General features: G+C 31.3%; 2 protein-coding genes across 2 annotated transcripts; both read right to left on the bottom strand.

Moving 5' to 3' along the window:
- Nucleotides 1-1,152: 1,152 nt before the first annotated feature.
- LOC102588633 (putative F-box/FBD/LRR-repeat protein At4g03220) lies at nucleotides 1,153-3,976 on the bottom strand. The gene is made up of 3 exons (XM_006360527.1): nucleotides 2,891-3,976; nucleotides 2,069-2,254; nucleotides 1,153-1,458 (listed from the first exon to the last, which is right to left on the bottom strand). Exons 1-3 carry the CDS (start codon nucleotides 3,974-3,976, stop codon nucleotides 1,153-1,155), a joined length of 1,578 nt encoding a protein of 525 aa, XP_006360589.1.
- Nucleotides 3,977-8,849: 4,873 nt separating this feature from the next.
- On the bottom strand, nucleotides 8,850-9,525 carry LOC102601995 (calcium-binding protein PBP1-like). The gene has a single exon (XM_006360482.2). The coding sequence runs from the start codon at nucleotides 9,373-9,375 to the stop codon at nucleotides 9,016-9,018; it is 360 nt and encodes a 119-aa protein (XP_006360544.1). The 5' UTR covers nucleotides 9,376-9,525; the 3' UTR covers nucleotides 8,850-9,015.
- Nucleotides 9,526-12,439: the final 2,914 nt, after the last annotated feature.

Here is a 12,439-nt window from a genome sequence, read left to right as displayed (position 1 = left end):
TTGGCTTGATATAATATGAGAAAATTTTAGAAATAGCAAACATAATAGATATAATAAGGCTATAGTTATAGTTTAGATAATTGTGCTCTATAGCTATCGTTTTGTTTGCTATGTAGGTTGCAGTTTGTATATTTCTGCTCGTTTGTATATTTTATTTGTTTTTATACAAATAAAGTAAGTATATACAAATTTTGTATTTACACATTTAGGAAATTTTCAGAACTCCGTTTGTATATTTCGCTTGCCAGTATACAAACAAGGTAATTTATTATAATTTTTTCATAAATCGTATACAAATAGCTAGGGTAAGCATATACAAAATTTTGTATTTATACAATCAGGAACCGAATTATACAAATTCAGAATTTATACAAATTAGCCGAATAACAAGAATTGGGGAAACTGTAGCTACGATTTACAATTTTCTTAAATTATAGCTATAGTACCTAATATAGGCTAAATATTTGCTATTCTGCATAATTTTCCTGTATAAAACATATATAGCATAATGAGGAAGGAAAAAAAATGTTTGGTAATTATAAACATTTCATAAGAAAACTAAGAAAGATGAGTGAGTTAAAGCTATGATTAGTTATTTACCTCATCTTGGCTTAACCTAATTAATTTGTGGGTAGTATTGGATAATGACTTGATTTAGTCTATTTTAAAAAGCTCAAATTCAATCGAAATGTCCATTTGTTATCTTAGATACCTCCAACTCATAGTTACAAATGATAATTAAGGTACATCTTGGGAGCATTTTTGACTAATCAAGTAATTAGTCTTAATACATTAATTGTTTATCTCCTGAGCTTATAGGCAAATTTCCTTTACATACTTTTTCTTCGCGGAGAACTTTTTAAATGCCAAACTTTATCCCAACTGTGTTTAATACATACCTTATTCATGCTTAACCACTACTACAGGGAAATTGCATTATACGCGCCAACTAAAGTATGACACGTGTCAAAACTCAAGAAAAAATAAAGAAGAAAATACTTAATTTACATTCCAATTGAGATAATAATGTATATTAGAGTCATGACTATGAAGATCCAAAATTGCAACCATAACTCCATAAATATGGATATAATTTTTAAAAATGACACAATTACCCTTTCTTTAAAATTGCAACCATACATAGCTCTAAGTTTACTTGAACACAATCTTAGCATTACAAGATGCTTTGGAAAACCCCATTATTTGTGATTTGATTTTTTCTCTATGAAGTGAGTCTCTTGATTTGGAAAGCTCAGCTACACACAAGAACATTTCTTGCAATACTTTTCCATGCTTCAACAAAAACTTCACTAAACTAACATCACTTTCACACTCTGAGAATCCATGAATCTTCACTACTTTAAGATGTTGAAGGAAAGAATTCATAGCATTACTTTGTGACTCCCAAAATCTTTCTTCACCAGAGTTTGACAATTGCCATAGGTCCCTATTCCATTTCTGAAAATTTAAAGACAAGAAAAATGTGTCATGAGGCTAAAGAAACATCAATGTAATGAGAAATATATATTGACAGTGTAAAGATTTTTAACACTATCGGTGAAATTTAACCTATAGTTTCGAGCATGACACTAGTGATCTCCAATCTAAGAATTTGACACACATTTACTTAATCAATCAGTCCAAAGAGAAATAAGTTTAACTTATATACACAAATGGAGTCATAATTTTTTCACACTATCGATGAACTTTAATTTGTCATAATTTTGATTGAATCGATGAAAAAATAAAAAATATTCAGTGTTTATTCCAAGTATTTCAATGAGAATCTTTTTTCTGTCATACATTTTTCCAGTGAGTTAGTTTGGTGAAAATGAGGTGGGAACAAAAATTTTCTATTGATTCGTGATTGGAAAAAAACTTCTACTATTTCTAAAAGTGTGTTTTATGTTCTTAACAATGTAGGTTATAAATTGCATTAGATCATATATATTTTATTGAGATAATTTTCTTCGTGTGATTTATAGGTTTATGTACCTCGTTACTTGTATCGTATAACAATTAATATTCATAATTAAGATGGATATTTTGCTGAATGAAAAATTCTTACCCTTCTTTGGATGTTGTGTTCATTTGTAATCTTGAGAATTAGTGTATTTGTTGCTGGAGAACTCCTAAACAGATTTGCTAATCCTGGAATGTTGTGTTTGTGGAACCCTGTGTGCAACTCTAACGATCTTAGTTTACTAAAAGGACGCAGAGAAATTCCTGCCAAGTGATTATTCTTCGATAGAATCTGCAACAAAAAATAGAAATCAATTTTGAAGTCTACAATGATATAATAATGGGAAAATCATGAGAGATCAGAATTCAAATCATGATAGAAAGCAAAACGAGGCATAACGTAAATGTAACAATAATTTGGTCCAATAATCAATAAATATTTATAGGATAAATGGCTAATAAAATATCGAGGAGATCAAAATTCAAATCATGGTAGAGAGAAAAATGTGTCCTAATGTAAATGTAACAACAACAATTTGGTCGAATAATCAATAAATATTTATTGGATTATGGCTAACAAAATAAGGAGGTCATGGAAGATCAAAATTCAAATCATGGTAGAGAGCAAAACGAGGCCTAATGTAAATGTAACAACAACAACTTGGTCCAATAATCAATATATATATTTACAAGAGAATGTCTAGTGGTCAATGAACTGAACTAAAAAAAAATGAAAAATCAAAACTCAAATCTTAATAGCTTTAGTCTTGATGGGCCGAGTAACTCAATACCTATACTGGTGGAAAGTTGACAAACACCAAGTTATCAGACAGAATTAAATATAACACATAGATCAATAGAAGAGGCCAAAATCAAATGTCACACATCAAATAAAACATAGAACTTGGTAAATGAATCAAAAATATACCTCAACACTTTGATTTTCAAGAACTAATGAATGTGAATGAGAGAGGCCAGACAAGAAATCATTGACACTTCGAAGCTTCATTGCACCAAGATCCTCAAGAAGCACAAAAAACCCAACAAAAGCCTCAATCAAACAAGTTAAATTCTCCAAACAACTTTGATCCGTTATAGTATTATTCGACCAAACAATACTTTTTAGCCTCGGACCAACAATCTTAACCTCAGTACCACTAGAATACGAATCGAAGCAGCTGTTGACACTCAATTTCTCCAATTTCGAACACATTATATCTAAATTCTCCAATTGAAAACAATTTTCAAGAATTAAATTCTCTAGTACACGACAACTTACATGTAAGTAAGTTAACCCCGTACAACCATCAAGACTCAATTTCTTAAGCAACGGGAAAGATGTCTCCGTGAATAAATCATGTAACGAAGGTTGTTCGTACATAATAAGACACGAAAGGGACAATGTGAACAAATTTTTGAACCCATTTTTCATAATTGATGAAGGAGGTAACCTAAATCCTGGATATTTTGACTTTAATTTAAAAACTCTTAAAGAGTCACTATTTATAGCACTTCTTGGGAAATTGAAATAATCATTAGTGGCTACTTCAACGTCAAGTTCTTGTACATTGTGCTTAACAGCGCCACGAATCAGGGCGTTTAGATGTGAAAAACTCAAATTTGCACGAAAACGGAGGACCCTGATCCCTGAATTTTTTTCGCGAAAAGATAACACTTGATCTATGAAATCAGCACCTCCAGCACTAGTACAATTTGCATGGAGTTTTTTGTAAACGTTTGAGCTGACTTTTGAGATTAAGTTATTATAACTTGATGGTGATGTTGATGTTGATGGGACATTGATTGTTGTAAAATCGAGATCTGGGAAAGTGTGCCACATGTGCTTCCATCGCTTAGAAAGTACGCTAAGTTTAGCGATGGATTTGATTGGAAGGAAGAAAAGAATTTGGTGAATGACCGCATCAGGAAGATCACTGATGCGGTCTTCACCACATGAAAAACTTGCGTAGATTTCATCAAGAAGCCTTTTTTTCTTAACGGATCTTGTTTCCATTAGAATGATTTTTTTGTTCTTCATCTAAAATGTCACATTGGATCACCCTTTTTCTTCTCTAATTTAGATGAAATGAAAGAGTGTGTTGTTAGGGTTAGTTAAGAGTTTGAAAGTTTCAAAAGAGTGAAAAAAGAAAGAAAAAATTTTCTAAAAAGAGTGAAATAGTACTATACTTAGTGCGGGAAGGACGCTAGAGTTTGTTTCAATTCAAAAACATTTTGATTTATAAGGTGTATAAGATAATAAAAATAGTATATTGTTACTAAATTTTAGTATAACGTTTGGTTGTAAATTTATGTCTGGTATACATAATAAATCATCATGACATTAATAATATGAGATACTATTCATATTTTAATACATTATATTCAATACTATTGGATCTAATGTCGATATAGACTTTAGAGACATTTACAAAGAGTGTTAATCGTCTCTAGAAAAAAATAATATTTAATGACAATTAAGCTATTATCGTTAATTAACCGTGCAAAAGTAAAAAAATAAGAAAATAAAAAGGTTCTTTTTTTTCCACCATAGACAGCTTATGCATTTTATATGGATTTAAATAGACGTTCCTATTTTGGATGAAAATAATTGAAGAAAATACGCCGTTATGATCATTTCATTAAACTCGGAGAGATCTCGGATTAAACAGGCATATTTTTCTCATATGATCTCCTATCTTTATTCTTTAAGATGAATTAAAGTAATAATAATATATAGTGAAACTGAAAAATAAAATAAAATTACACTATTAGTTCAATGTAACCAGCTACAATAAGATATTTTTTTCCAAGTTTATCATATCTTGCAATTGCAATGAACATTTATTTTCGTTATAATTAAATCAACTTAACCTGATGATGTAAAAATCTATACACCAATAATGTGTACAAAATTTTAACTGACCTTTTAAGGTTTTAACACCGCATTAATGAATAAAATTTCAAAAGAATGAACACCTAATTTCTTACTGTATCATTTGTGCAAAAAAAAATATAATGCGTAGGATAGTGGGTTCTATATTTGTGTTTTTTTATGGTCTCATGCTTTTGTGGGTGCTTCTTGTGATGAAATATATATGGCATTTTGATGAATTTTTTTTATAGCAACTTGACAAAATAAGTACAATTCAACCCATTGTATTGTATCACCAACATGAAATTTTTTTTGGAGGGATTATGACTCATAAATTGAGCCGAAATGAATATTTTAAACTATGTGTCTAGTTAGAGCCGTCAAAATGGGTTTAGCCCATGAAGTCGGCCCATCCCAGTCCGTTATTGGGTAGGGTTGGAATATGATTTTTCAAGCCTATTTAAAATTAGGTCTTATAAGCCCGGTCCGACCATATAAGTCCTTGAGGCTTGATTGGAGCCTGGTCGAGGTCGATCCATGAGCCAAAACTATTTATTTAAGGGTAACTTACAGAAATTTCACTAGTGTATGAGCTAAATACTTAGATGCAAGCTATGTTGTAATAGTACAAATCTTACCAAATTTTGATGTGTCCAAATACATGTATCTCGAGATACATGAACTCAAAATTAGATGTAATTTATTTTGAATACATTCTATCAAAGTGGATTCGCATGTATCTAGGATACATTAATGAATCTCACGCCCTTGCCTCCCTCTATCTCGCTCGCCACTCTCTAATCTCGCTCGCGTATCTGGGATGCATCACACCAGATACATGTATCTCGCATATCTAGTATCCTAGATGCATGTTAATCACGCTATATGTTTTGCTAGTGTTATTGAAACAATACCATTGTTTGCCATATTTGATTTGAAAATCTTCTCATTTTCTTGATGTCATAGAATTTTAAGTTTGAAAAGAAAAAAAAAGAAGGGAATGACCTGCCCCAGCCCGCAACCCTTCTAAGATTGAGTTGGATTGAACATTTTCAATCCCTTCCTAATAAAGGATCGACTCACTCTAGCCCATCAAATTTTTTAGCCCGCAAAGCTTGAACCGGGTGGGGCTGGACTGCCCTTTTTGACAACTATATCTAATCATACAATGTTATAGAAGTTGAAATGGAGATATGACTTTAATATGATCTGATTAAAAGTGCATTTAAGCATACCTTAAGCATATTCTAATTGGGCCTATGTTTAGAGCTTCATGATTGGGCTGGCGTCTCAAAAGCACGCTGTTATAGCTTCTTCGCGATCACGTCAAATCGTTTTATGGTCAAGAAATTCTTATACATTTGTGTGGTTGTAAATAATTTCACTAAGGATAAAAATAATAATTTAAAGTTGATTTATTTTTAATTATAAAAAGATAATATTTTTATTAAAAACAAACTAAAAAGAATAAATATGACACATAAATTGAATATACGGAGTATGTCTTTTGATCCTTAGGAGCTAGGACCAATTTTTTTTGCTGCTGCACAAGGTTTTATCCTTCATTTTTTTTCTTTCACGTTTCTATGATCACATGAATTATCATTAGGGGTGTGCACTATTCGGATTAAACCGAATAACCAATCCAAATTAAACCGAATTTTTATTTGGATTGGTTTTTTGGTTTTTCGGATTGGTTTTGGATTAATAAATTACTTTGTCTGGTTTTTTGGTTTGGTTTCGGATTTTAAAAAATAAAAACCGAAAAAACCCGAATTATATATATATATATATAATGTTTAGGTTTAGAATTAAATTGGAATTAACCACTTTTGTCCCTTTTTGGTTATTGTCTTTCATGATGATTACGTTTATATTTTATGTTTGAATTACATCTATAATAGGTATACTTATAAGTATTGTGTTTTAAGTTTTACTTATGATTTATATTAGAAAGTATATTTAAGGGATTAAATATTATTACTTTGGTTATATATGTTATTAATTATTGACATAACCGAATAACCAAACCGAAAAAAATTGAACCAAATAGAGGAAAATCAAACCAAATCAAATTTATTTTGGATTGAATTGGGTTACACTTTTACAAAACCACAAAACCAAAAATCCAAACCGAATGCACACCCCTAATTATCATAGAAAATCTTAGAAACTCATTTAATTGATTATGATTTCTCACCTATATAATCCCCTTCTACTACTTTATTATTATTTTATTTTAAAAAAAGACCGCATAAATTATCATTAACCTTCTCTTAATTGTCTCTACTCTTATAAAATAGGATTTCCAATCTTTTACATTTTTAATATTTGAAGCTAAATGCATTTCCTAAAATTAACCATTTCATAGTATATTAAGGATACTAATTTTGAGTTAAATAAGTTGATAACTTTTAAAAGAGATATATTCACATATTTTCTATAAACTCGATAACTGTAAGATCTACTGACTGTTTTTTTTTTAAAAAAAAAAACTTGAATTTTTATTTAAAAAATGAGATTTCTTGGTCGTTTATAAATTAAATATAAAAAAAGTTTCCTTATTAAATCTCGTAAGTATAAAAATGAAGATATCTCATCTTCCCAAACTACTAATAGGAGTCTCTTCGGATAAATACTAATCCAACTGTAAACATATTTAATTTAAATCTTATATTACCACATGATTAAATAAAAATTCACGTGATTAATACGTTTTGCTCAATATTATTATTTTAGTTGATGTAGAAAAAAGTTGTGAAAGCTCACAGCCCTAGCTGCACAGTTGTGTTTGAACATAATCTGCCAACTTTGTGACGTTAAATAGAGTATTATATTTGAAACACACATTAAATTAGTATTTAAATATTTCTTTTTAATTTCAATATTTAGAGAACACATAAATTAGTATTTTTATGTGTTCAGAATGCTGAAATTCAGTATTTACAAGTTCATCAATTTGTTATTGTGAAAAGAGTTGATATTCACACACAAAGAGACATAATTTCACTTCAAATTAACGCATCTTTATTTTTTACCTAACAAGTCGATGGCCTGGAACAAGATCGGCTAAGATCAGTAACAGATTAGCTCAGAACGCTCTACGAGGCTAGATCAAACACCTTTTTTCAGGTCGGGAGACCATGACCCAGGGGCGGACCCACATTAAGTTAATGACACATTGGTTCAGCGTTTAATTTTGTTGTAAAAAATTCTACGTACGTGAGTGTCATTATCATATCTAACTCAGTTAGCAGCCCATTATCCGATTGTTAGCCAATATTTTTTTTTCTTGACAAAATTAATTAGGAGCAGCCAGCAAAGTATATTTTTAGTCGCTTCCATCCAAAACAAAGGTCAATAAATCAAACAAATTAAGCTAGCAACAAAAGGAAAAATAAAATGGGTGTGAATTGTTGAAAATTATGTTCAATTCATATGATTCTTTTTATTTCGTGTATTTTCCGAATGCCCAGCCAATTACGAGAAAACTATCACTTTTCCACTCAATTTACAGTGAAGAAATTTAATCTTATATTATATAAATTTAAATATAGAAAATAAAGTTCACGATCAAACATCAAATCCTATAAAATGTCAATTTTAGCACACATAAAAGTCAATTTAAGAATGAAGAAAAAACAAAAGATGACCCAACCCAGCTTAGAATCAATTATTAAGACGTAGAAGGTTGTGCTCGTGCCCCCCCTTCCTTTCTTGCCAAAACCCAGTCAGTCCGGCCTAAAATCGGACGAGAACGCCTCACCTTTATGTCGAGGTGAGCCCTTCTCGATCCGATCCCATTGACACTCTTACTTCTGCTACTAAAAATTATCACATCCGACTATTCATTGCATCATACGCAGATATGATTAAAAACTATAGCTCATAATTTGATCGAAAATACTAAAATCATTGTCATTCTTCTTCAGGATTCATTTTTATTTTTCTAAAATAAAAAAAAAATAGTAAAACAAAATGAATCCTAAAGAAAAAAATTCAAAAAATAGAAATTACAAAGAATATGTATATTTGTGTAAGAAATCAAATTCCCAATTCTTGTTTCCATCTTTGCTATTACAATTTTCAACATGAAACAAGTCAATAATCAAGACCCCAAAAGAAAGAAAAAACTAAGTTACATAATTTATCAGTCTCAAATTGAGTTAGAAGAACACAAATCACCTAGCTGAATTAGGTTTAAATTCATGTTGCAGAGCAATTTCAAGCAAATCTTCAGATTCTTCCATCAATTCAGGACTCAATCTAAACATAAGTACACAAAACTCCATCTGATCAAGATGACCATCTCCATTCAAATCACCTTCTCTCAACATACTCATCAACTCATCATCTCTCAAATTTTGTAACCCAAGAAGTGCTGAGTTCTTCTTCAAACTCTCAAAAGTAATAACCCCTCTTTCCTCATCCATTAATAGCCTAAACCCATTACACAGCTCTCTAATTAAACCATCCCCACCAAGCTTATTTGCCATCATTGGCAACATATCTTGAAAATCATTTGTTTTTGTACCAGCCATTATTATCTTCTTGAAAATTGAAAATAAAAACCCTTTATACCCTTTTTATTGATGATGATGATTCTTGAAGTGGGAAACAATATAATGATGATTTTCTCTAGATATAGGGGGGAAAGAGAAGGGGTGGGGGTCAGGTATGGATGACAACCAAATCACAGAGATTTTAATTGTTGGTCGGCTTTAGGTTCTTACAGACTGCAATTGCCTCTCTGTTTCTAAGAAGAAACCTGTCAGCCTGTCATTATCAAAAGGGCAACTACAGTCATTTTACATATGGATTATTTATCTATTTTTTTATTATTCCATTGTCCCCCCTTTGACTTGTTCCATACTGCTAGGAGAAATTTTGAGAGAATTTTTATTTTTTTCCTAGTGTTATACTCTTTCTGTCCTAATTTGTTTGTTTGATTTTAACTTTGTATGGAATAGAGCCACCTTATGATTAGGTTATAGATTTGAACCTCCATATAGTAGATGTTGAATTTCCTTAGGTTAGTTCGTATGTTTATTTTTTAAAATTTTGAATCTATTAGTCATAATCCTAGCTCAGCCATTGACTTGATATAGAGTTTGAGAAAAGAAAAAATTTGATGCTTATGATCTTAATCTAAAAAAAATATGTGAAATGTCCCTACGACAAAAATAATTTTTAGCGGCAATAAATATATACATTAAAAGAAATTAAAACATTTACATCTAACATAGCTTTAGAGACATTTATAAAGAATGCTTATTGTCGCTAATATATATTAATTTATTTGTGTTATTTTAAAATAAAAACTGCAATGCCAATTGGTTTGATATTTGTTTGTCTTGGTAGGCAGGGAATTGTTTAATTTGCTAAGTGGAGTCATGTGATTGGTGTGATTGTTGTTGGGTGGCAAGGGGACTTGTGGTGGAAACTTGGAAGCTAGGAAAGGATCTCTAGGAAAGCTCTACCAAACTTACCTAATTTTCTTCTTTTCACTTCCTTTGTTATTATGTTCATGAACATCAAATTAATATTATAACTACTCAAGTAGTTATCTTGCTTTTAATTCAAAATTAAAAAATAGTACTTCCCCCAAAACCCATTTTAGATATATAGTAGTGGTAATTGACTAGATACAAAGTCTACCTTATTAATTGACACACATTTATATTGTAATAATAGAAGTAAAAATATATTGGAGATAATTTTTCTATCTTCACAAGATAAAAATAAAATTGTATACATATCGTTCTCTCTGAATTCTATTTATGGTATATATTGTGTATATTGTTGTTTCAGTAATATAGTAGAGAAATATTAACTTTGTAATGATTGAAAATTTAGTTTGATAGATATGATATCACACTAAATCATAAAATTTGAATATAAGACAATGCTTTGTCTAATATTTATAATGTCAATATGAAAAGATGAATTTATAAGGGGCGTGATAAATTGATAATTTCAAACCCCAAGTTAATGTAGTACTATGAATGTCATGACTCAGACCATCGTGATTGACACCCACACTAACCCTCCGGTGGGAGAACCATTCATACTAATTAACTAACCAACTTAATCAAAATACTAAAGCATTTAAGTTACGGAAGCAAGTTAAATGCAAAGGAAAGAATTAGGGAGTTTCCATAAACTCCAAACAAAAGTCTAACAACTAAAACAAATGCGGAAGTAACACCTAAAACCTGAAAGTCAACGTACCAAAACTCTAACAAGATCCATAAATCTAAACAAGAAAGGTTACAACCCCAAACTAATGTACTAATAACTAACTAGAAAGTCTAGGTCTGAAATGTGGACATAGACAGAAAGAGAACTCATGGCAGCCCGGAAGAACTGGCTCACCCTTGAATTCGAGTGATCACTGATCTTTTAAGCGAGGTTTGTCAATAGCAGCCGGAAGATGTCACAACAAGTCTAAGAAAAAGGGGTACAACCCCGAAACTAAACAACACCTTAAACAAATAGTCTGAGTCCGAAAAGAGTGGACTTAAACAAGGAAGATCCATGGCAGCCCGGAAGAACTGGCTCACCCTTGAATTCGAGTGATCACTGATCTTTTAAGCGAGGTTTGTCAATAGCAGCCGGAAGATGTCATGTACTCAATAAAGAAAGAGCAAGTGCAGTATCAGTACACAACCACAATGTACTGGTAGGATCACGCGGTTATCCACTAAATGCAACATACATAAGTCAATACAACACTACAATAACATGCATACACCGAACATATACAATATCATCATCATTTACGAATAACGATCAGTTTCATGATTCTCAAATATCACAGTTATATCAAGTCACTGGTCCTCTCATGGAACCCAAACCCAAACTATTAGCATACCGAAATGTGGTACCCGATCCAATGATTATGCCGGAACGTGGCAACCGATCCAAGTTAGTGTGTTGGAACGCAACACCCGATCCATTCAACAAGCCACAATCACAATCACAATCACAATCACAAAGTACATTCTCATAATCATACAATTAAGTCATGTTTCATGAAGTTCATCATTCATATATCCTCATTTACAATTAATGTGATCAATAATGCAACATTCACATACATACATGTATCATAATGAAGCAAGAACAAACATACATCACACAATCATAGAATTACAACTATCACCTACTTCGAACAAAGGTTGAATCCCCTAAAAAACTTGATTCTTCCCCTTTCAGATTCGTTTCGCTTGTTCTTAGTCTACAAACAATCATAATAACACGGAAATCAATAAACAATTACTAATTACTCGGATTACCAACAATTCCATCAACTCTAAATCAAACTCATGATTCTCATACCCAGATTAAGGTTTTTTTCACCATAATTTTTAGATCAAAACCCTTTCCCATCGATAATTACCCATTAAATTACGTTCTACGGATCAAAAAATGGATTCGGGAGTGAAAATCTTACCTTTAGCCTCAAGAATGGTGGAAAACTGTCAAGAAATGCCCTGGGTTCGTTCCTTAGCTCTCAAGTTTGAAAATTGTAGAATAAAACGTTTTTGAGGTTTATTTCCGACTTTAAGTCGCGTCTGCCCTGCCATGGCGACACTCACCCCA

This window comes from Solanum tuberosum, unplaced genomic scaffold (genome assembly GCF_000226075.1).
Source record: "Solanum tuberosum cultivar DM 1-3 516 R44 unplaced genomic scaffold, SolTub_3.0 scf00313, whole genome shotgun sequence".
Taxonomy (NCBI): Eukaryota; Viridiplantae; Streptophyta; class Magnoliopsida; order Solanales; family Solanaceae; genus Solanum; species Solanum tuberosum.
This window is presented reverse-complemented; position numbering and strand designations above follow the sequence as displayed.